A 22,719-nucleotide genomic window follows, 5' to 3' on the forward strand; every position below is an offset into this window, starting at 1 on the left:
GACCCAGTCTTTTGCTCTCTCTCTTTTGCTGTTTACACACAACTACACCATGGGAGGTATTTACATTCTGCTCATCGCACTGGCTCTTTCCCTCCTTACTCAGGTAAATAATAATCTACAGTTTCAAGGATTTCCATTACATTTTCCTCAGTGGTAAAACTTGCAGGAAAAAAACCCCTAATGACATCCCCAAGTTATTATTTCCCAGCATGAGATACAGAAATAGAAGTGGCCGATAGTCCAGTCTGTGCCAACGCCACAGCTCAGTGCCTTCCAAAAAAAGATGGAGAGCACTGGTTACCTAATCCAAACATTCCAGAGGTCCCATGGATAGATACAGCCTGGGTATCCCACTGGGATGCAGAAGTTACCCTTCTGGTATCCTAAAGGAGCAGCTTTCAGTCACAAACACCACCTTTTTTTCAGCTGCCATGAGCTGTGGTTGTGCCCTAATGCAGCAGGTACGACCTGGCAGATGTGATCCCATGTACATCCCAGGGAGCTCTTTCCAGATGTGCCTGGAGCACCCTCTGGTCCAGACAGCAGAGTGACAAACCATCCTGAGAGGCAGCGATACCCACTAAATCTCACAGATGATGAAGTTTGTGCCAAGTCAAGAATCAGGCAGGTTTCGTAGACATTTAACTTTGGCTCCATGGATTTTGTTGGTTTGCTTTCTAGTGCCTTCAGGATAATTTGGGATTGAAAATGGTTTTCTGGACAGATGTTTCTCCAAAAATTAACTGTATCATTCAGAAACGTCTTAGCGTTCATCGAGATTAGATTTCTTTTTGAGAAGTGAGAAGGTTTCAATTTTTTTTCAGCAACTTTCTCCCCATTTTTCCTCCTTGTTTACTCCCATCTGTTATGAGACATTTAACAGCCATATTTAAGAGTCTAAAGGGAAAAGTTGTTTTTTTAAAAACAGTAAAAAACTGTAAAAAGTTGTGAAAAGAAATTGTGAAAACTGTAATCCCCTGCCTTTCTTTTTGAATCAACATGAGATCAATCCCGTGAAAAAACTAGGAAACTCTATAAACAACAATGAACATTTTCATTTCATTTCCTGGTTTATAAAAGAAAAAGTTAATAGGGAAAATAATGAGTATTTATCATCCAGTCCTCTGCAGCAGCTCACAAAAGCAGTCTCTCAAATCCTAATGATGAGCTAAGACTGAGATCAGGCCACAATTTAGCTAAGCCCCACAGGACCATTGTTTACATACATCCCACCCATCTCTACCTAAATGGGAAGCGATGGCCTTGTGCTAACAGTGCTATCACCAGACTGGACCATTACTGTAAACTACTTTGGTGTTTCAGTAGAACAGAGACAGTAATGAAACCGTTTATGCACATGTGATTGATTGAAACTCAAGGTTAGATAGAAAAAAACAGCCACCACTCTCCATCTTATATTAGGAACCAGAGCAGAAAAGTGAGGGAGGAAACAGAAGAGAGATATTTTAAAATCAATAGAAAAGGCCTGCAAGCATGAGTGAAATGGAGGAGCAGAAGAACTGGGAATATTTAGCTTTAGTACTTCACACAAAACAGTAATTGGCTACATTTCCCTATCATTCCATGATGTGAACTGTGGAGTTGTCATATGCAGGGACAGGAGTTGGACTCAATCCTTGTGGGTCCCTTCCAACTCAGGACATTCTATGATTTTAGTTTTACAGTTTTAATCTTGAAATGCTTCCTGTGTTTTTTTCTGTGAAACTGTATTTAACCACTTTTCTCTCTGCCTTCAGATCCATCAGGATTTATAACCTCTGAAAGGCATTCCAGCCCATTAACAGAGTGAACACATGTAGCGGAGGCTGGTTTGTAGCCAACTGCCATGTTGCAATGCAGAGAGATTGCAAATAACACCTAAATCACAGCCTTCCCATTTCAGTCCAGATATATTAAAGATGGTGTGAAGTCCTGTATCCAGATCTTAAAAACTGGTAACAAACATTGCCACCTGACCTCATTTCTGCCATGCAGGCACTAGAACATCTTCCCAAACGTGCCTCCAATCTTCCTTCCACTCCTACTGGGTCTTACTACTCGATACTCTACAGAAGAAGGTCTATTTTTAACGTCATCAATTCAAGCAAAATGGATAAAACTAACTTGTCACTAAGTCAACCTCCTTGCCCCAAAACTCCACCACTCCTAGGGGCTATCCCCAACTCAGTGCACTAGAAGATTCCTAAAGTACTTTTTCAGTACCTTTTCTTTGTTAACCTCTCCATACTAATTGGAAAACATCAAGCCACCATGCAAAAATTACTCTGGTGACATTCCCATCCAAAATTGGAAGCAGCCATTCTGCAGCACTCATAAAAAAGATTTTTCGTAGCTCAGTTATGCAGGTCTGAACCCACATCCCCCTCTCCAAAGAGCAGTCCCTAATTGGATGCGTCGTGTTCAGCCAAAATGTACTACTCCTCCACATCCAGAATAGCAGCATATTTCACCAGCTTAACTGCTAAAAGCATGACTTCTCACTGGGAACAAAGCTACTGTGACCTGGCCCACCATTGAGTCGAGGTTGTACTGGGTACTGCAAACACACTGATATTTGCTCACACTGAGCTGGTGATAAATTCACGTTTGTTTTCCTCATTTTCCCTAATGGATGTCACCAAGATCCTTCTCATAAATGGACAACAGAGGTGAATAGATGATGGACATCATTAAAATATTCATGACCGACTCATAGTCTGTCCCTGCTAATACCTTTTTCTGCTCCATCACAGGAAATGATACTATATATATATATATTAAAAAAAAGGGTTTGCAGTTATACACAGAGAAATAAACTATGCTGTTTATAGATAGCCGTGTCAGATTGAAATACGACAGACAACTGGAACACACTTGGAACCAAAGCGTGACTCAAGTGCTCACCACGGTCCCTGCTTGGCTGGCGTGTACGAGTGTGCACCTGTGTGTGTGCACGTGTGTGCGTGCATGTGTGTGTGTGGTTCAGGTCTTATTTTAAACATACCTTCTTTTACTAAACATTAAATTATTTCCCAAGAAATAAAAAGCTATGTACATTGTAATTATCTACAGTAGGCCTTCGGCATCCTCGCTATTCACATGCACAGGGTTTGGGCTGCATTCATAAACTCAGGCATGCTCTTTCATTGCTTGTGGTACTGTCCCCTCCAGACAATCTACAGTCCAAGCAACACTGACGTCTGTGTTTGCTCTGATTTTTTTTTTTTTTTTTCCTTTCTCAGCAGTCAACAGTGCCAAAGGGTGACTGAAATTAAAAGCAATTAAAAGAGGCAAGATCCTGCAAAAAGCTGATACATGCATGTCATTGGAAAGCGAGGGCTGGTGGCATGTTGCAACAACCCAGCCCGAGCCCTCTGGCAGGATCAAGTAGCTGATTCGTGATTTATTTTGAAAAGGGCTGAAAAGGGACACGTTACCTACAACATGTTGCCTAAGGTACTATACCTACCTGTTGGATTTGAATACTTAATTCGCATTCTGTATTTAACAGAAGGCTGGCATTCAAATCTCATTACACGCTTGACTCATTCTTTGCTTTTTCTTCCTAATCTGATGAGTATTTCCTAAATATGAAGAGCTCCTGCTATTTACGAATGCAGCCCTGGTAAACAGAAAAAGCCCACCCCATCCCCTCCCAAATGATAATAATGACATATAACTCTTTTTTTCATAATAATAATAATAACAATAATAATTACAAATAAAAAGTCAGAAATGTTGTAGACCAAGTAGATTCTCGTTATTAAACACTAGTGCAGTTTGGGATTTCCTTTGTGCTTTCACTGTTGGCAATTGTTGAGATGCTTCCTGTGGAGGAGAAAATGGAGAATAGAGTCAGTGCAGTGGCTTCAATAGTTTGGTCTGTATTGCTTCTCACTCCTTTTTAGGATGTGCTTGTATAAGTATAAAGACAGAAAAGGTTCTTAAAAGTAACACATCTTTTTTTGTATTTGCAATAAGCATAGAGCATGAGGAAAACCTGTTACTACAGCTCAGCTGACCAGCAGTACACTCGTTATGCTGTTAGGGACATACTAACTTGTAATGATAGCACACCAATAGTGTAAGCTTGGCTCAGATGATTCTTCTGAGGGTTCAGGGAATTTGGGACCCTTCCACAGGAGAGACAGGGTCGTGAGCAGGCACAGGTGTGAGCTACAGCCATTACTAACCCATATATACCTATTGCTGTTTTCAGGTTCCTATGCTGCTTGTCTAACACTGTGAGAAAAGCTGAAAAACTTTAAGAAAAACTTCTGTTACCATGTTGCAGAGAGTTTTTTTGCTGTCTCAGTGCCTCAGGCTTTGCTTGTACCTGGAGCCAACATCCTCACCCAGACTGTCAAACAAGCTCCAGACAAGGGCTGTCTCTCACCTATCACTCGCGTGTCCAGCTCTTTGTCCATCAGCTCCTCGGGGTCTGTGAACTCACTCAGAGTGATTTTGGGGGCATTTTCACTTTGGCTGACAGAGCCAATCATTTCCTGCTCCTTGTCATGCTGAACTTGGGCATAGATGTTAATCCAAGGGATTTTCCTGTGCAGGACAGGAAAACGAGAGGTTATATTTTGTAACACTGGGATCCTTGGCATGTCATTGATTAATCAGATCAATTAAACTGAGACCAATCCCACAAATGCAGTACTGGCAGTGATGGAAGGTATCAACCACAGCGATGTTTGGCCCGGAACATGCCATTAGCATCCACTGATTCCAACACCAGCCTAAAGCTCAGATCCCAGGCCACTGCCTTCCTATCCCATGCCCAAAGGCACTTCCAGCTGTAAACCTAAATGTTCTGGTCCTGCCCTTTCAAATGAGAAGCTGTGCTCACTGACACTGTGCACTCAGCTCCGAGAACACCAATCAACTAAGCACAATCAGCTGCAGTTGCCAACTCGCTCAGTATTTATTACATGATCGGTGGTGCATTGGAAACCAAAAGTAAAAATCAATTTGAGCACTACTGTCAACTGAGGAAAAAAAAAATGCTAGGCTTGTTTCTGTTGACTGGCCCAGACTGACTCAGTAGGAATTGCCACATCAGAAAGAGTTACAAGGAATTGGTCCTGCCTCAGAGTACAGAAAGAACTTGTACCTCATAACATCCACCCAAAGTCTATTTGTTTACCATTTCACTGCAACAACAATTTTCCATGCTATAAGTCATGAAGGTTTGCAGGGACTGATTTTTTCCCTTGCTGCTCAAGAAGCCAAGAAAGAGAATGGGTTATTTCTTCTTCAATCTTCCAAGAGAATTTCACTACTAGAAAGATATCCTTGAAAATCAATTAGTAAGACAGATAGTTAGATAGGCCTAGACAGATAGTTAGATAGTAAACTCTGGAGGAATGCAAGTTTAAAATGAGTGAACTGAAAGGTAATGTTAAGCATCGTGGGGGTTGCTAGGCTTATCTGTGTGTAGCTGCCTCTTGGAAGGTGGCTGGCTGGTTTTTTTAATGCCCTTAAAAAGACACTGCGCCAGGCAGTCCACACTGCTAAAATAAGAAAAATTCAGAGAATTTTGTCAGTTCCTTCAAGCACACAGGAGAGAGAAAGAAGATATGTTCAAAAGAGGCTATCTAAAATGCTGTCTCTTTATGCTAACCTGTCTGCTGTTGGATATGTCAAGGATTGAAAGCAATGGAAATTGCCTCAACTCTCATGAATTCAATAGCTCTGTGCGGATTTTACTCCAGTGAAGTTCTGGACTCAAACAACTGCTGTTCCCTGGATTTGGCATTCTGTTCTTAACCAGCAGCAAGTCAGGACATATTTGCGCTGTTTAGCAGCAGTGAACAAATCTCATGTTCTTTTTCTTTTCTCCTACCTTCTCTTCGGAACTTTCAGACGTGCCTTACAGATCACTAGAAGACATGAGCACTACACAGGGAATGCGCACATTGGATGAGAGAGGACAAATGTATTCCTATAGGATTTAAGTGCCCAGAATATGTCTGGAGGTGTGTAGAGATGTGGACATGAGAATATGCGTGGAGATATTGGAAGACTTAGTTTTGCTTCCAAACGATGCCGTGGTAGAGAAGTGATAGTCTTCTGATCTTTGAGAGAAAAGGTGAGAAAAGCCCTTCAGAGTTGTGAGGCAGAGAGCCTCCAGGTACTTCAGAGAGTCAGGGAAAAAAGAAACTGAGATGGCTATACGTATGTGCATGCATCCATCCATACCTAATCCTGCTGTGCCTCCCAGCACAGACAGAGGTGGCCACAACATCCCACCACACATCTCTGAGCACATGTGTCCCAAGACACATGCACACCAATTGCCCATTGCCCCCCTATTACTCACCACCCATACAGGCATAGTATTAACCTGCTATATGCTCAGTCTCCCAAAAAAGAAACAATCCTTTTACAGATTATTTCTCTAATTCTCCCCCCTCCTTCCTTTTCCACCTGGACCTCCTCAACAAGCATCTCTTTGGCAGCAGTGTTTAGCATGCCTGCTGAGTCTATAACTTGATGGACTCAACGTGTCTGTTTGCAAACCAGCAAAGCACTGATTCTATAAATCTGTAGAATTAAAAATTTATGCAGGCCTGTGCTCTCCCCACAGCATTTTCCTGTAAGCTGCAGTTCTGTATTCAGGTTGGGATCACCGTTAATCAGAAAAGTACATATTGCTAATGGACCTCTGCATCACTGAGAGCCAGAGGAAAGCTTTTGTTTTCACCTCTTTCCTCCATTAGGAATTTTTGCATGCTCTCACTTCTGATCCATTGAGCCAGAGATTCTAGACAGAGCTGAAAAGTTGCTTTCTGTTCTGAAAAATCAAGCTTAGGACACTCTGGGCATCTCAATCCTGAACTCTGTCAATTTGACCTCTTTGTTCTCTTTGGGACAGAACAGATAAGAGGGGACAGCAAGTTGATGAGCTCTGGGCTAAGCAAAACCGATGCTTTAACTACTTTCCCCCTCACTCCCGATTTGTAATACATTCCATTTTCAGGCAGATTTTAACAAGGCAGGGTCTTCCCAGCCCTGGAGCACAGCACAAGGCTGATTGCTGCTATGCTTAAGGCTCAGGGTGCTTAAGTAGCAGAATAGGTTTTATGAGCTGTAGTAGCATAACATGACCTGGAGACTGCCAAAGCAAAGTGGATTACCAAGCTGCTCACTGCTCTCTGACAGCCAGAATATACAGATTTTGGTAAAGTCAGACTCAGCTTATGCCTCTAATACAACATGTTGCCACTGGACAGGATCTAGGCGCATAGGCCGTTTAACACAGTAAGTACTGAATGCAAAGTTCCTCCTAAGGAGCTCCATCTGCCTAAAATATATTCTCATAAGGCAGTCCTTCAGCAAACAGACCGTTCTTATTCCTTATTTTGTTTCATAGCTTGTAGCAGCAAAGTGTCATGAGCCAGCGCAGGTCTTGCCTGCTGCTTGGAATCAAAAGGTTTATATTAACATCTGGCAAAGAAAATCTCAGCACAGATTCCCAAAGGCATTTTGATGCTAAACACAAAATTTTCTGGCTTTGAGTCTTCCACCCCTAACATATCACAGCTGTTCCTCTGCAAGACTAAACTATTCACTTTGCAGGATATAAATGAGATACTGCTACACAAAGGCAGTTGGCCAGGTGGATATAGATGGTATGAAGACATCCATCGTGATTTTTGACTAAGTCTGCATTGTGTAGCTCAGTATGCAGTAAGCACACAGAGTTCCCATTCCTGGTGTGTTTCAAACAGATCTGCTGAAGCAGGTCACAGCTTGATTTCTGAGCTCTTGATGAGCTTTCACAGCACTGAGTTTGTAGTGGAAGGGGAACCATACTGGTCTAAGCCTTAGGCCAGCATAACTCACTTTACATCTGCAATCCAGGTACTGCTCTGCCTAGGTTTCCTGTAAACCACCCAGTGTGTCCTCCTCCCATATCCTAAAGTTTCTTAACTTACCTCTTGAATTTGTAGATTAAAAAAACAGCCAAGCCTACAAACACCACAGACAGCAACATCAGCATTGCCGAACTGCTATGACCCGTGCTGGAATCAACAAGGGGTGCTGCAGGAGGAAAGGCAGAGCATTACTATTGAAAGATATTATTACGGAACACATAACTACCAGAGACTGGAGCTCAACTCTGTCTCCGCCACATCTGCTTTATCACCACCGCATAGTGCATTCTGGTTTTGGCAGGACCAGTCAGTAGGAAACAAATTTACTCTCTTGTCCTTTGAATGCCAAGCTCCTTTTCAAGACAGTGCACTCCAACATCTACTGAAAAGACATACTGAGCCATGCTAGCTGAATGGGTGATCGCTCCTGTGTTAACATGCTGGACTATTTATTCTCAGGCTTTTCCAAGGACTGGAGTAGAAATGAAATTTATGAAGTGTAGCTTAGTGCATGTCTATTTGCCTTTGGATAAGCTACTCCGGAGCATCTATGAACAGCATGACTCCCATCTTCTAAGGATATATGTCTGTCTCACATGTGACAGGGATCCGGTTGTGTGAAAAGCCTCAAGGTTTGTCCTTGTATTAGACTTCACAGACATTTAATTGAGTCAGTTTTCATAATGTGGAAGAGTCCAAAGCAATAATCCTGGACCCAAGCATGCTCTACATTATAACATCTTGGAGATTTGATCCATCTATCCTTGACATTTTTGGGTGGGCTAAATAAAGTGTATTACTATACCTTGTTTATGCAGCTATTCCCACAGCTCATCGGAGCAGACCATCTTAATGGCCTGAGCACTGTGCTTAGAATCCGGAGTCTGATGAGAAGGCTCTAACGATGCTCAAATGATTATAAGTAGCAGCTGAATGTTTCTCACTCTGCATAAATATTTGGTTTTGGTTTTTTACTGTTCTCTATTCCTCTTCTATCACCAATAAGACAGGGACAAAGTCTATACAAATAGAACTGCTTTTGGTTCCATTGCCGAATTTTCACACCTAAGAGTCTAGTCCTGCCAGTATTTTGCTTCTAGTGCTTCCACGGCCTCTTTTATGGAACAGAGGTGACTGTTTTTTCACCCGAGTCAAAGCACTATGGGAATGGTCATGAAACAAATATAGCACCCCCACAAGGAGGAGGGTGTGAGAAGAGTTGAGCACTGTAAGCTAAATCCATACCTTGCAGTGTCTTACTAGAACAAACCCAGATGCTGAACCTGGAGACTGCAGATATTTGGATCTCGTTCCCAGTTTTGCAAATTAATTCGTTCCAGCCTACACCTATTGACATCTGACTCTCATCCCCAAACAACAGTCAGAGAGTGAAGACAAAAAGGCACTACCTGTAGGATAGGTCATGAACCTTGGTTTAGCCCAGCTCTTAGCTTTCTGAGATTCTCATGTAAAAAGAAGCTCAACCGTATTATCATGGGACATGAATCCTAATCTTTTGGAGAGGCTATCAGCAATGTCACATGCACAAGATCCCACATTTCAGATAGTTGCAAGGACAGTCATAAAAAGCAAGGGCAAAAATAAACCCATCATCTCCTCTGTAGTCATCGCTACTGTCTCAGCAATAGCTGGGAGCTTCACACTAGGCTGGCTGAAATTCTCAGCAGTAACTGAGAGCTTCACACTAGGGTGGTTTAAAGCAAAAGGGGTGATGAAGGTTGAAGTGACTATTCATTATTCTGTGTGAAAATGGAGATAGGTAGCATTGAAATTTAAATAAGTTCTAATTTGTAGAAGTCAATATTCAGGCATGTATTCCCCGTAAGAGGCCTAAATCTTCTTTTCCTGAGTACTTTGCCCCTATAAAGCTTCTTGGCTAGTCATAACATTAAAAGCCTTTTGCAATAAGGATCTGATCCAATATCCATGAGAGTTAGTAATACACCCACTGAATTCCACAGGTACCCAATGAGGGCTTAATAGAACACCATTCACCTGAATTTTTAAAACACTTGAAAAACATCAATGCACTAGTCAATTAAGCCATAGGGAACTCTTAAAAGGTACTTTAAATACTTGTACAAACTGGTGCATGATGATGCCACTGCTGGATTTTGTTGTTAACACTCCCTGCTTCCACCACAGACAATGTCTCAATATGATCAGTCCTACGTATCCCAGTAGCACATACCAAACTGTGAGTGCTCTGATGTAGACCGGTTCTCCTGGAGTTGTCTGAAGCATCAGGAGAGCCAGAGCTATGCATTTGACTCCACACTCACCTAATGTTAACTGAGTAACATACACAATGACTTCAACACCAGGCTTCAGTTCAAACTGGACCAGGTTCTGGTTGAGAGCATTAAAAAGGATTTCTACCACCTGATGAAATAAGAGAGACAGTGGTTACAATACAGAAAACAGCAAGCTCTGGAGAACATTTAAGAATGCATGTAGCCTATGAATGGTGACATCTCTTACTGGATTCAGGACAAGAAGGGAAGTGAGAGATTGAGGAAGTGGAGATGGAACTGAGTGCTACTGCATGCAAGTCTCCCTACAGATGGTTTGAGACTCACAGAGCATGTTGTTATACCTCTCATGGGAAGCAAACCAGGAAAGTCAGCAAATTCTTATTCTTTTTTGGGGAGATAGAGGAGGAAGGAAAAGAACTAAGGATCTTTTCACACTCCCCAATGTCCTGTGAGTTTGATCTAATGCACCTGGAAATCGCTGACATATTGGTCTTTCATTGGTGGATGATGGAAATTAGGTAGTCCAGCCTGTAACATTTCTTCATTCACATTGATTCAGGACAATCCTAGTCATGTAGCTCCTGTTTAAATAGGCTGTTGGGGATGAGACAATCCAGTTTTGAAGATAATGGGCAAACTTGCCGTATTTCTCTTTAATGTAGAAGAGAAGCATTGGACTGGATTTTACTCATGGCTCAGCAACCCAGCTGTGTGTTCTTTGGTTGCTTCAGAGCACATACTTGGCATGTCACACTGGAGCCTGAGTTTGTTAATATCTGGTTTGCCTAAAGTGACTAGTTCTGATGGTCAAGCCACAGCTGCTGAGTAGTTCTGATGGCCTGCTCTCCAGGGCAAAGCTCTTCAAGCAGAAGCCAACAACAGGTGCCAAAGTACAACTGAGTAGACCATCAAATACAATTAGAGCGCTGGACTTCAGGTCTCATGGTCAGAAACCTTATCTGAGATGTCTGCATAATCCTGATATATGACATATTTTCACAGCAGCATGTTTGGAGGGAATTCTCATATGGGTAGATCCTACTGAACGGGATGCAAATGACTACAAGAAGATCTCTCCAAAAAGCCTTCCAAACCTTCCCACCACAATGCATCTCTTCTGCATACTCACCACCATAAATGTAAGAAGCGAGCTTTGCTAGGTTGCTCGGACAAGTGTACTACTACAAGGAGACTGACTTTGCTCAGTGGGTGACAAGGGCTTCCACAGAATTCAGCAGTGCTCTGAATTATTTAATGTTTGATCACAGAAGAGTTACTTCTCCAAGAGTAACTTGGAGATGAGGTCACGCATAGGTTACATGCAGCAAAAATACTGCACATATTAGGTAGAGCTAAGCAGCCTTTCCAGCAGTACTTCACTCCTTCGCCTTTATGGACCTGATTTAATCACTTGGTAATTCTAGCATGAAAGCTTCAGCAGACTAGTGCCGTTGTTCCTAGCTCTTCCCTTGCCTGCATATCACTGTTGCTATTCATCATGGTAATTACCTATTTATCTAAATGGATGGATATTGTAACTTCCAAATATAGTTTGCACACGCCATTCGCTGCTGCAGAAAAGAAGAGGTCTTGTTCCAATGATATAAAAGTTGAAGAGCTTGATTTATTTTTAGTAAACCTCAATATATTATCTGCTGCTTTGGTCTCTGCCTATTAGCATTCCTCCAGGGAGTAGAAGGAGTACATATTCAAGGTTCCTTTGGCCATAACTACTGTAATAAGGACACACCACTGATCCAGGAAGAACCACTGCTGGTAGACTGTGAAATATCACAGTGAGGTATTAGAAAAGCCTGTTTTTCCTCTGAAAATCATTTTCTTTAATGCCATAAACTATACTGTCACGGTCCCAGATGCATCCAGTTCCATCACACTTATTTTAAGTTATTTCCAAAGCTGCAACAGGTTAAGGAGGCCATCAACAAATGGTATGACAGGAATGAATGTTCCATGAATCCTTCTTTCCTTACTTGCTCCAGATCAGCCTCACTGCTTTTCCTCCTCTCTGTTGTGTTTTTATGGGGCAGTATGAAGAGTTCAGCAGAAGTAGGCAGCCCAGGAAATACAGCTACCAGGATCTGTTCATCAGGGATACCCGTCACCTAAAAGAAAAGAAAAAAGGAGGTCTCCAGCTGCTATTCTGTTACTGATGTTTCCATTCAGTACGGGAAACTGCTCCCATCAGATAGTTATTTGCCAGTTCCACTGTAGGTGTTGTGGTCCTAATGAGCTGTTCTGCCCATTTGGTGGGTCAGAAAGAAAGGTTCTTATAATGATTAACTCTACATCATTTCTAGAAGTACATGTAGGCTTGACAACACTCCTCGACCCAAAGATCTCAACCCAAAGTCCAAACCTACCGTGTCTCCAGATCTGAATTTTCCGTATAGTCCTTCTCGCTACAAAAGAATGACCCAAAGTAAGATCCAGAGAGCCTGGCTCAGTGTGACCACTTGTAAGTGTGCAACTGACAAGGACATAGGAAGAAATTGCCTGCAATCACCTTCTAATATCAGCATAGGTGGATCCACATTTACCGTACATTAATAACTTAATGTCTCCAGTGGAAGACTTCTTACTACTGGGGCTGATCAGGAGGGCTGTGCCAGGAACTGCTTGGTTTGCTGAACCAAGAGCCAGGAAGAAATTTTTCCAAATATCCAACCTAAACCTCCCCTGGCACAACTTGAGGCCATTTCCATTTGTCCTCTCATTTTCTTCGCCTCTGTGTGCAAAAAAACCCCATAACACTGTATGTCTAGAGTGCAAGGTTACAAGTTTCTCCTCTGTGCACAAAAATGAGCTTTATTTGAATATAAAAGGCAAAAACCTGTTCTTAAGAAGCATGCGCTGACAACCAAAGCGAGTGCCACTCATTCTGGGCAGTCTGTGTCCCTCCCTCCCTGCCATGGTCACGGTGTGTGGGTTGAGCTCCTCTGGTTGGTGATGCCAGCTCTCCATCTCCTTACACGCTCAGGGAAACTTTTATTAACTCTGAATATTGAGAGGGCTGCAGATGAGAAATCCTGAGCAGGAATGTAATTTCCCTGTAAAAATAATTAGCTTCCATTTCTAATAGCAGCTGTAGCTGAAGCAAAAAAAACAAAAACAAAAAAACAACCAAAAAAACCCCAAAAAACCACCCAAACAAAAAACCACCCAAAACCAAAACAGGCAAGATTTTTGGCAGAATGTAGAAAACACAAAAGCTTGACTAAATCCATCTCCTGATTTCACATAAAACCAAAGTCCCTGGCTATTTGATATCATAAATTATTCTGTCCCCTTTCCTGCAAGAATATGAGTGTTAGTTTACATATTCTAATTAATCCCAAAGGAAGATTCAGCATCTTCCACCCACAGAAGTCTCTCTTTGTCCTGTATTTTAAAGGTAAGTCTATTTTCCCTCTGAATCCTCATTTGTTGCCCCAGTTGGAAAGGGAGTAGAGATCTATAACATTCACCAGTTGCTACACTTAGCTACATTAGAAGACTGAGTATCAGGAAGAGGTAAAAATATTTTTCTCATGCATCCAACATACTGCATTGTCTGTCTTCTGGGATGAAGTGGATCAGCTGTTTAACAGTACACAGTAACACTACCCAAATGTTTGGAGTAGAAAACAGTAGATACTGTAATATCAATTTGGCAAAATAAAAATAATAATGATACTATTACAATGTAGAATTTGTAAAGTTCTCAGGGATATTAAAAGCTAAAAAGCACCACAGAAACATTAATAAAAGTAATTATAATATTTCCACAAAATTCCCCATATAGTTTGCCTTTGTAAAAAGATCCAGCATATTAAGAAGCTTTTTATATATTTAAAATTATAGCTTCATTACTGCTGTTCTTTCTCATTCTTTTAAGCTTGCATGTTGAAAAAGTGCATGTTTTTACAGCCTAGTTGATGTCAGTACACACAAGAAAACAGATGCTCACCTGTGCAAGAGCTCTCCTGATGACTTTGCCAATGTCTTGTCTCCACTCAGGGATGTCAGGGTTATGGTAGTCCAAGTTGGGAGAAAATGACAGGAGCTGAGATTGGAAATACTCTGGAATAGAAAAACAGTATTTATGAGAAAATTAAACGAGCAGTGTTCAGAGTACATCCACCGGTGCAGAAGACAACAGGAAGACCATAATTATCTTAAGAGAAAGGGGAAAGGCTGAAAGAAGAAAAAGTGCTGGCTAACACTAAGCAGGACAGAAAGCTTGCAAGAAAAGAATTCTTGTAAAGGTTCTCACAAAGGACATTTTGTCCTAATGCCAACTTGTGGCTTTTTCCAGAAGCAATGGAAGCAAAAATGAGAGAGGTGAGAGGATGCCTTCCCTTCATGATGCCTCTGGGCTTTGTAACTTTGCCACTCAATTTCATTAGATTCTGCTTACAAGAAAGTTGACCAGTAAATAAGGCAGCATGTGGCTGAAATTCAGAAAGTCTGTGCAATTGCATGCATTGCGGTTTGCAGAGCAAACACTTACTGAAAGTAGTGTTTTCAAAAGCAGGTATTATCTGTTTGCTCTCCTGGAGAGAACCCATGAGTGGTTAATACCCCCAACAAATCAAAACCCAGTGGTGCTAATGACTGGCTAATCAAGCAATGGCTATTAATGAAACACTTTAAAATTACCTCCTAATTGACTGATTGCAGGAAGGAAGAAAAACTTCCTAGACTTCAAGTACAGAACAATTTAAATTTTTCTCCAATTCCAACTCTCCCCTCTGGTGTCACCAGAGACCAAGCCTGGAATCCTTATGACAACTGCGCACAATGGATTTGGGCCAGTGTAAGGCACAGATTCAGGATGGCAAGCACACTGAGATATAAGTTCCCAGGGTAAAGGACTCTCCTTTCTGTTTTTGGAGATGTGCTCTGCCTCACCTTTAAGCACCTGATCGCTAGATACTTCAAATAAGCACCATTAGTAATTTGTAAGAAGGTACCAGTTTTAGATTAAGATAAACCAGCAAGACTATAAATGAGGAAATCCACAGAATACCAGGGATGTGCCAGCACAGCATTTATGTTGCATCTTTTGCAAGATTTTTCTAGATGGTGCAGTATATTTTCAAATAAAACAAGCCATCAAAGCAGGAAAACTCAAGTTCTGAAGGCTTAACCCAGAGCCTGATACATAAAGTCTTTGACTTTTGAACCCTCAGTACCATATCCAGTTTATTTTTTGAGTAAATTCTGGTGTGTTAATCACAATGCGAGAAAAACCTAAATAAATCTTCCCCACTACTAACACCGGAAAGCCATGCCTTCCTGTCTAGAGGCATAATAACTCAGGACACAGATTAGGATACAAATTTAGCAAAGCACATGTTTACCAAAGGTATCACTCACTTAGGTACTCGGACTTGAACCAACCACCAGACTGGGGGTCTGGAGGGATTCCTTCCTTAGACCAGGACGATCTGCAGCATGGCGCTGCATAGAACTATTTGGACATCGCAACTGGATCAGTTTGTGATAAATCCCAAAAGTTTGGATTTTTTAAATAGAATGGCAACATTTCTTACAAAGTGTTTAAAAAACAGAGAGTGAGGAGCACTTTATGGGACCTACCAAGACCTTTACTTCACAACTACAAAGATCAAGATCATCTGTGCGATCCCCTCTCAGATACGCTTAATTCAGGTTTACTCCAGAAACTAGTGGAAAGATGCAAGTTTTCCAGAAGTAATTACTGCATTTTGCAGTGGTCAAGGTGATCAAGTAGAGGGTTACTCACATTTGCTAATAGCTAGTTTGGGTATTACTAAATCATATTAACAAATTATAAAAATCCATTGCATTTCACAGCCAGGCAATCAATAAATATCTATTTAGCTGGTTGTTAAATCTGAGCATACAGTTTTCCAGGCACCAGCAGGACATTTATTTATATTTAATTACTGAAACAAGAAACACGTAGTGCAACCACACAGTATAACCTCAGTTATTTAAAGCCTATGTCTCAATAAAACTTGCTATCCAAAGAAAAGTTTACCCTCAAATGCTGGATGCCAATAACTGGGTGAAGAAAATTAAGACTAGCCCAGGGTGGAAATCATTCTCTGGAGAGATTTCGAAAGTCTTGGCCAAAACTGCTGTGAGAGACCTTCCACTCAGCCTTTATCAAGCCCCAAACTGGGTGAGCTCTGTGGTCTGTCAAAAGGTGCTTTTTGGAGCCCATGATGGACAGATATGGCAAGAACATACCAAACATGACCCACAGGGAAGTCCAGTGGACACACTCAGACCTCCAGCTGCAGCGTGGAGGATGTGCCAGATATGCCAACAATAGTCATTTCTGTCCCCCGTTTCTCAGACCCCTCCTGTTTATATAGTCACTATATAAAGAGAAACAGCAGCTGTAATCAGGCCACCCCTGACTCTTTCCACAGCTAGGAAGGAGGCGGAAAGCAATCTGGCTACAGCTCTGTTTTTTCTTTTAGGAGTTCCCAGTCAGAGTGTACAGACAGATCACTAGGCAGAGGAAACATCAGCCACTATACTACAGTGCTGAGCTTATGAAGTTGGCTAGCTGCTCCATCCAATTAACTTCTGTATTGTGTGATCACAAAGCATCTGAGCTACTTTGTTGGCAGCTTGTCTTCAGAGGTTCCTCCAGGCACTAGGAAGTTCAGAGAGTTCATTTTGGTTTAGCAGTGACTGAGTGTTCTTCACCTATAGATACCCCCCTGAGAGATCTGGATGTAGAAGGCTGAGAGTACCGTGCACTGCAATCTCCTTGGTGTCCTGGATGAGGGTGTTGCCCGCAGAAACCTGCACAGTGACAGTGTTCATCCCCTCCACAGCGAAGACGTATGAGATGCTGCTCTCCAAGGTGATGAGGGGCTGCAGGAGGTAAGCACAGATGGTGATGTCAAAACCAGCATGAGATTAACTCAGGATCACAATGTAGCCATGATTAATCCACCAGGCCATGACATCCTTCCTCCCTAATACAGAAATGGCGCTCCAAGCTTGCATATCCTGCTAAGGCCTAAATGTGGCCCAAACACCACCCAGTGAGAACAGTCCCATTGGCAAAGGTTTCTCTCACTTCAGTAAATGCTTCCTGAAACATTCTTCCACTGAACTGCAACCCATTATACTGTGAACACCTCAGTAGAGCGCAGTCAGCAATTGCAGACTTAGTGCTGCAGGACACAGTGTTGTACACACACAGGCACGCACACTCAGCACAGCTGCTACCTCATCTGTACAAAACACGATCCAGCTCAAACCAGCATTTGAACATAAATCAACGATGCAGATGCTTCCTCAAACAATCCATATTGTTCAGATTCAGAACCGGCCCTTGCTCTTATGAGCACAAATCCATCTAACTCAGAACAACTCTCCTCAGGATAAAGCGAGTGCACCCAGCATTGCCTTGTCCACGTTTTGAGCCTGTAAGCTAGCTCCAACCGTAAGCTGGCAAACCATGCTAAGAACGCCAAATAATACCTGCCGACACTGCTGTCTGAATGTGGCTGAATGCTTTCCAGAGTAAGGTTGACCTGCATTTAGCCAGCTCAGATCCCTGGCAGAGAAGACCGGCTTTATCTGCACCTTCTCAAACAAAAATGTCCTTGATAGCACTACAGCTCTCCTCTTTGCACAGGAAACTCTCACACTGATAGACATCTAGATGAGAAAAGTGCACCACGTTTGGGAAGAGAGATTTGCATATTGAAAATCAAAGGTCTAGCCTTAGCGGCGCCATTGATCTGACAGTTGGTCTATAGACAAATCTCTTGGTTTAGATTAAACCATTAAAATGGAAATAGTGATACTAGCGTCCATTGCAAAAGCACTTAGAGGTCTAAGAGAACAGATAAAACCATTGTACCTTTGCTATAGTCCCTTCACCACATTGCCAGTTTGTTTCCAGGGGAAAACCCCTAAACGTTCACCATCCAGCTCTCACACTTCATGCCATTAGACCACCAGTTTTCCTGAATTTCACAGCAGTGGCCATATATGCCATTCACGTAGACAAAATTTCCACTGGCATAGACCAGGCTGGCAAACATTACCCCCACTGCAGAATGCCACATTCCTTTGATTCCCTCATCCATGAGCTGAAAAAGCAGTAGAAGAAAAAATCTTGATCATGGGGAACTCAGAGCAACTCAGCAAGGGTGTCAGCTTGTGCCAGTCCTGAAGGCCTAGCTAACATAGATATACGCACATACTGCACAAGTAGAATAGGCATATATCAAACTGCAGTGATATTAGCAGTCTTCCTGGACATTACAGGTTGTGATTCTGCAAAACAGCAGATAAGAGGAACCAGTCTGGCCTTTAAAATTTCACTTTTTCCTTTTCATATGTGTATATGGTGGCCATTCCATTATCATGGATGATTTCACCTCCATCATGGAGTTTTAATATTAAGCCAGCTCCTTAATTTTAAATTAAGCACCAAGACCTGGAAACTAAATTAAATCAAGTAGTTTAAGGTTCATTTGCTCAAACCTATTAGACAGCTGGACACATTCATTAAACTGGACCTGTGTTAATCCAAGCAAATTGGCCTTTGGGTATACTGCAAAAATTAGCACAGTAGAAATGTCATAGAATGGTTCCAGCAGGGTGGGAAGGGCAGGAGAAGAACCTCAGCCAGATCATTTCAGTCTAAGACAACATTCTTCTGTACAGCAGCACAGAGTGTACATTAGTGAGACTGCACAGTGACACAGGACACATCTGGTTCTGCCTGGGATGCCCACAGGCTGAACAGGAAAAGAAGCTGCAATCCCTCAGCATGGAAGCACAATATATCACCTAACGATACCAGTCACTGTGCACAATATTACACATTTCATCTTGTAATTCACACACAAATCAGTGTGCTCATCTTCCACCTGTACTAAAAGCACCACAGTTTGCCCATGAATGAGCACAAAGAAGGATCTGACGTGTGTTAAACATGCCAGAAGAAATTTTGATGTGATGCAGATTGTTGTCCTGAAAAGAAAAAGGTGGCTGCTGCTGTTACATCTATATCCTTTACCATACTTCTGTCAGAGCTTAACTACATTTCATGGGGTAGTTGGAGATAAAGCTTTGCCTTCGATTTGGCTACAGGTAGAGTGACACCATCTTTACTAATCCACACCTCAACGGATTTCAACAACATGTACAGTCACTCCAGGGTATCACCAGGATCAGCTATTTCATGTATAGCTATGTCCAAAGCATCCATCCCAAACACATCCACATCTGCTTGTACTCTGTTGCCTCTGAGTCTGAAATTTCAGCTAGGAGACAAAACGGATTACTTTCTATTTAAAAAAAAAATTTTAAGGGCCTATTCATAACCACCTTCTATATGAAAGACAAAAGCAATGGCTGGAAAACTCTTGACACCTGGATGGCTTAAGCAGATGACCGAGTTACCAGTACCTAAATGTCTCATGTGCTTTAATGGCTGTCCATTTGTGAGCAGAGCCAAAACTATCAGAACTGTAATGTGATCTTGCATCCCCCTATTTCAGTGCAGTATAAACTATGTGGAATTCTCTGGTACTTGTCACGGACTCGATGTGTGTATGTGGGTGGTTGCCACAGCTCAGCCAGGGCACAGCAACCTGCCGAGTTATACTTAGTGGTTTATATTCCTGAGCTTCTCTGGTGCCTCGATTATCCTTCCACAAAAAGAGGTGAGTTCTTACACTGAGCTTCCTAACTTGAGGTAAAATCCCAGTAAACACAGCATTTACTGGTGGTTTTTTTTTTTTTCTCCTGCTCCTGTTCATAGCTAGGGTAAGAGGTTAAAATGCAAGAAGCTTTGTCAAAGAGAAAATAAAATACTGGTGCGTCTGCTATTTTTTATCTGGAGTTCTATATTTCATGTAAAATCCTCATTTTTTTTCTATTGTGATCTCACCTCAGTGCCCATCTCAATAATGTAGACAATGATGTGATTTAAATTGCTTTTGTAAATAACAGCAGATACTACAGCGCAAAATTACTGTCTGTACGTTTCACAACGTAATAATGGAGGACAGTCCCTATGTGTCAGCTGTCTCACTCTTTAAGCCTGTAATAAAAACTGTATCTAATAAGCGATCGTGCTCTCTCCATTTGAAAGCATGGCCTCAACTTGTAGTTTCACTTAAATCTAATTATTGATAAAAAAGCTCTTTATAATAATTTTTGGCCAATAATTTGAAAATTCACTACAAACAAGTCTCACCTCTCTCTCCAATACACCCAAGACTTTGAACAATAGTCACAGATGAACACAAACAATTAATTGAGAGTCTAGCTTGAAATTCTAGACAGAGCTGGTTATTTGAACACCAACAGCTTTAAAGTATTGTGTTGGAATCCAGCATTATATACTGCATACTGGTACATAATGGAAACTCCCACGGTTATTTGAACACCAGCAGTTTTTAAATGCTATGGTGAAAGCCAGTATTATCTCATATATAGTGGGATATATATATTCAGTTAAGTTGCAAGTGAACACTGGTAATAACAGTGGTCTTCAAAGCTCAGTAGAGCTGTTAACCAGATCTAAAAAAGTAATGACTCTCAAGAACAACATGAGACAGGAGGAAATAAACTCACAAAAGTTAAAGTTCAGATAATGACAAACCCTTTTTAGATGATGAAAAAACTAAAACATAAACCAGGCAAAAGCAAGAAGTTTTTATTATGGTTGGGAGAGTTCCTTGTTTGGTGCAACAAGCTTGGGAAGTAAAAAGGAACCAAAGGGTAATTGTACCTTGGTGTTGTTGCCAAACCACCAGAAGTAGGTGAGTGTGCCTGCCTGGCTGGGCCAAACTACTGCAGTAATGTTGACATCCTTATTTCTGATGGCGACAAAGGGGACACTCAGATGGACGTGCTCCACTGGACCTGAGGGATGAGAGAGTCCATTATTAGAGGCTTTGAGTTAAATCCTCCCTCTGCAGTTGTGAACAGCAAGGATATTTCCTTCAAATAAATATGTCAGTAGTGAGAGTCTATTGTAGCAATGCATGAGAATTTTAGCAGTCAGTAAGCAACAGAAAAAGATACCAGATTAACAAATATAAATGCATACATTGTTTTTTTCTCACTCTTAATTCTAGGGGAGCCAGAAATACATATTTTGCACAGTGCTAATTTCAGACAGGGTCAGAACTGTGTTTAAAAGAATTGTTTAAATGCAGTGTAAAGGAGAACAATGAACTGGCTTTGCCCTGGATAGGGCAAACTGCTATTGAAAGCTTGAGAGATAGGACACAGAGAGAAAAAAGGTGTTTTCTTGATAATATATCCACTGAGCTACCAAGATTTGTGGGAAAATCATTTTAGCCAAGATGGCTTAAAACTGATTATATATGAAGCATTTATGATTTGATTAAATACACCCTGACAGTTTTTTATGTCTCCAAAAGAAAGATTAATGGTTTTGGAAATCCCTGGTATCTTTTTGACTTGGGCCCGACCTTGAGAAGTCTTTAGGGAGTCAGTTACCACTAGCAAAAAGTCAGGAACTATTTGAAAGATGTGTGCATTGGCGCATCAAAGCATCTAACTGTCAGAAGATCTTGTTTCTGAAAGAGTTAAAAAATAACGAAGTTATCAATGCAAAGTTGTGTCTGATAAATGCAAATGTCCAGAGTTAGTCCAGTGCGTGAAGTCCAGAATTAAAAGCCACTTCCTCTCTAGAAAAAAAAAAAAAGTGTAGAAAATACTGAGGTTTCACTTGTTAGTTTGTTTTAAGCTTTTACCATCTCCATTGTTTTCCGCCTTGTTTGATTTTTTTGGTTTTACTGGTACTGAATTTCAGCTGATAACTGCTGCACATTAGACTGTGTTACTGAGTCTTTCTAGATGGTATCTTACAAAACAAAGCAAGCTGATAGACTAGCACTGTGAGAAGGAAAGCATGAAATAAGGAGTAAGATTTAATTCTTTTTCTAATAAGACATTAATTCCGGGAAGTAGGAAATTCGCTGATTTTAACTGAGACGATCTTCTTGTGTTACCTCTCAGCTCATCAAGCATGAAATGGGGACATTAATCACTTCTCCACCTACTTGGACTACGAGGATTTTTGGAGAGCAAGAGCTGTTCTTTTACCACCAGAACACACAGCTCTGAGCACAATGGGACACTATTCTTGGCTCTGCCTCCTTAAGACTTATTCTTTTTTGTTCTCTTTTTCCCAAGGGGTCTCTACCAGCAAATCACTCCTGATATCTGCCCACAGCAAGTACTCTGGGTTCACGAAAATAGGAGGTTCCCTCAAATATTTTCTGACAGTGCATGTAAGAGGAAAACCACTAATATCTTCACTTCCTTTAAATGAAGAGATGAGCAGCTTGACCGGAGATTCCAGAAAGGTGAAAGGCTGACAGACCATTGGTAAAGCTGCAGGATAGAAAACTACTGTTGCTTGAGGTTAAGGGGCTGCTTTGCCTTTCCGCACCCCCCCAGCACAGGATTACAGCAGCAGCCAGATTGTATAACAAGGGTAATTTATATAGCAGCCATTTTTGTCTGTACATTTGAGCTTCAAGGTCAAA

At 41.5% G+C, this 22,719-nt stretch overlaps 1 protein-coding gene across 1 annotated transcript in view; it reads right to left on the minus strand.

Moving 5' to 3' along the window:
- Positions 1 to 3,763: 3,763 nt before the first annotated feature.
- SORCS3 (sortilin related VPS10 domain containing receptor 3) overlaps positions 3,764 to 22,719 on the minus strand; it is a 293,071-nt gene continuing 274,115 nt past the window's right edge. The window contains exons 20-27 of the mRNA XM_065638696.1: positions 20,928 to 21,061; positions 16,915 to 17,038; positions 14,130 to 14,242; positions 12,154 to 12,285; positions 10,190 to 10,289; positions 7,947 to 8,052; positions 4,397 to 4,557; positions 3,764 to 3,828 (exon numbers count right to left, since the gene is read on the minus strand). Coding sequence (XP_065494768.1) covers positions 3,764 to 3,828; positions 4,397 to 4,557; positions 7,947 to 8,052; positions 10,190 to 10,289; positions 12,154 to 12,285; positions 14,130 to 14,242; positions 16,915 to 17,038; positions 20,928 to 21,061 — 935 coding nt within the window. The remainder of the gene's footprint in view (positions 3,829 to 4,396; positions 4,558 to 7,946; positions 8,053 to 10,189; positions 10,290 to 12,153; positions 12,286 to 14,129; positions 14,243 to 16,914; positions 17,039 to 20,927; positions 21,062 to 22,719) is intronic.

The sequence above is a fragment of the Caloenas nicobarica genome, chromosome 7, assembly GCF_036013445.1.
Source record: "Caloenas nicobarica isolate bCalNic1 chromosome 7, bCalNic1.hap1, whole genome shotgun sequence".
Lineage (NCBI taxonomy): Eukaryota > Metazoa > Chordata > Aves > Columbiformes > Columbidae > Caloenas > Caloenas nicobarica.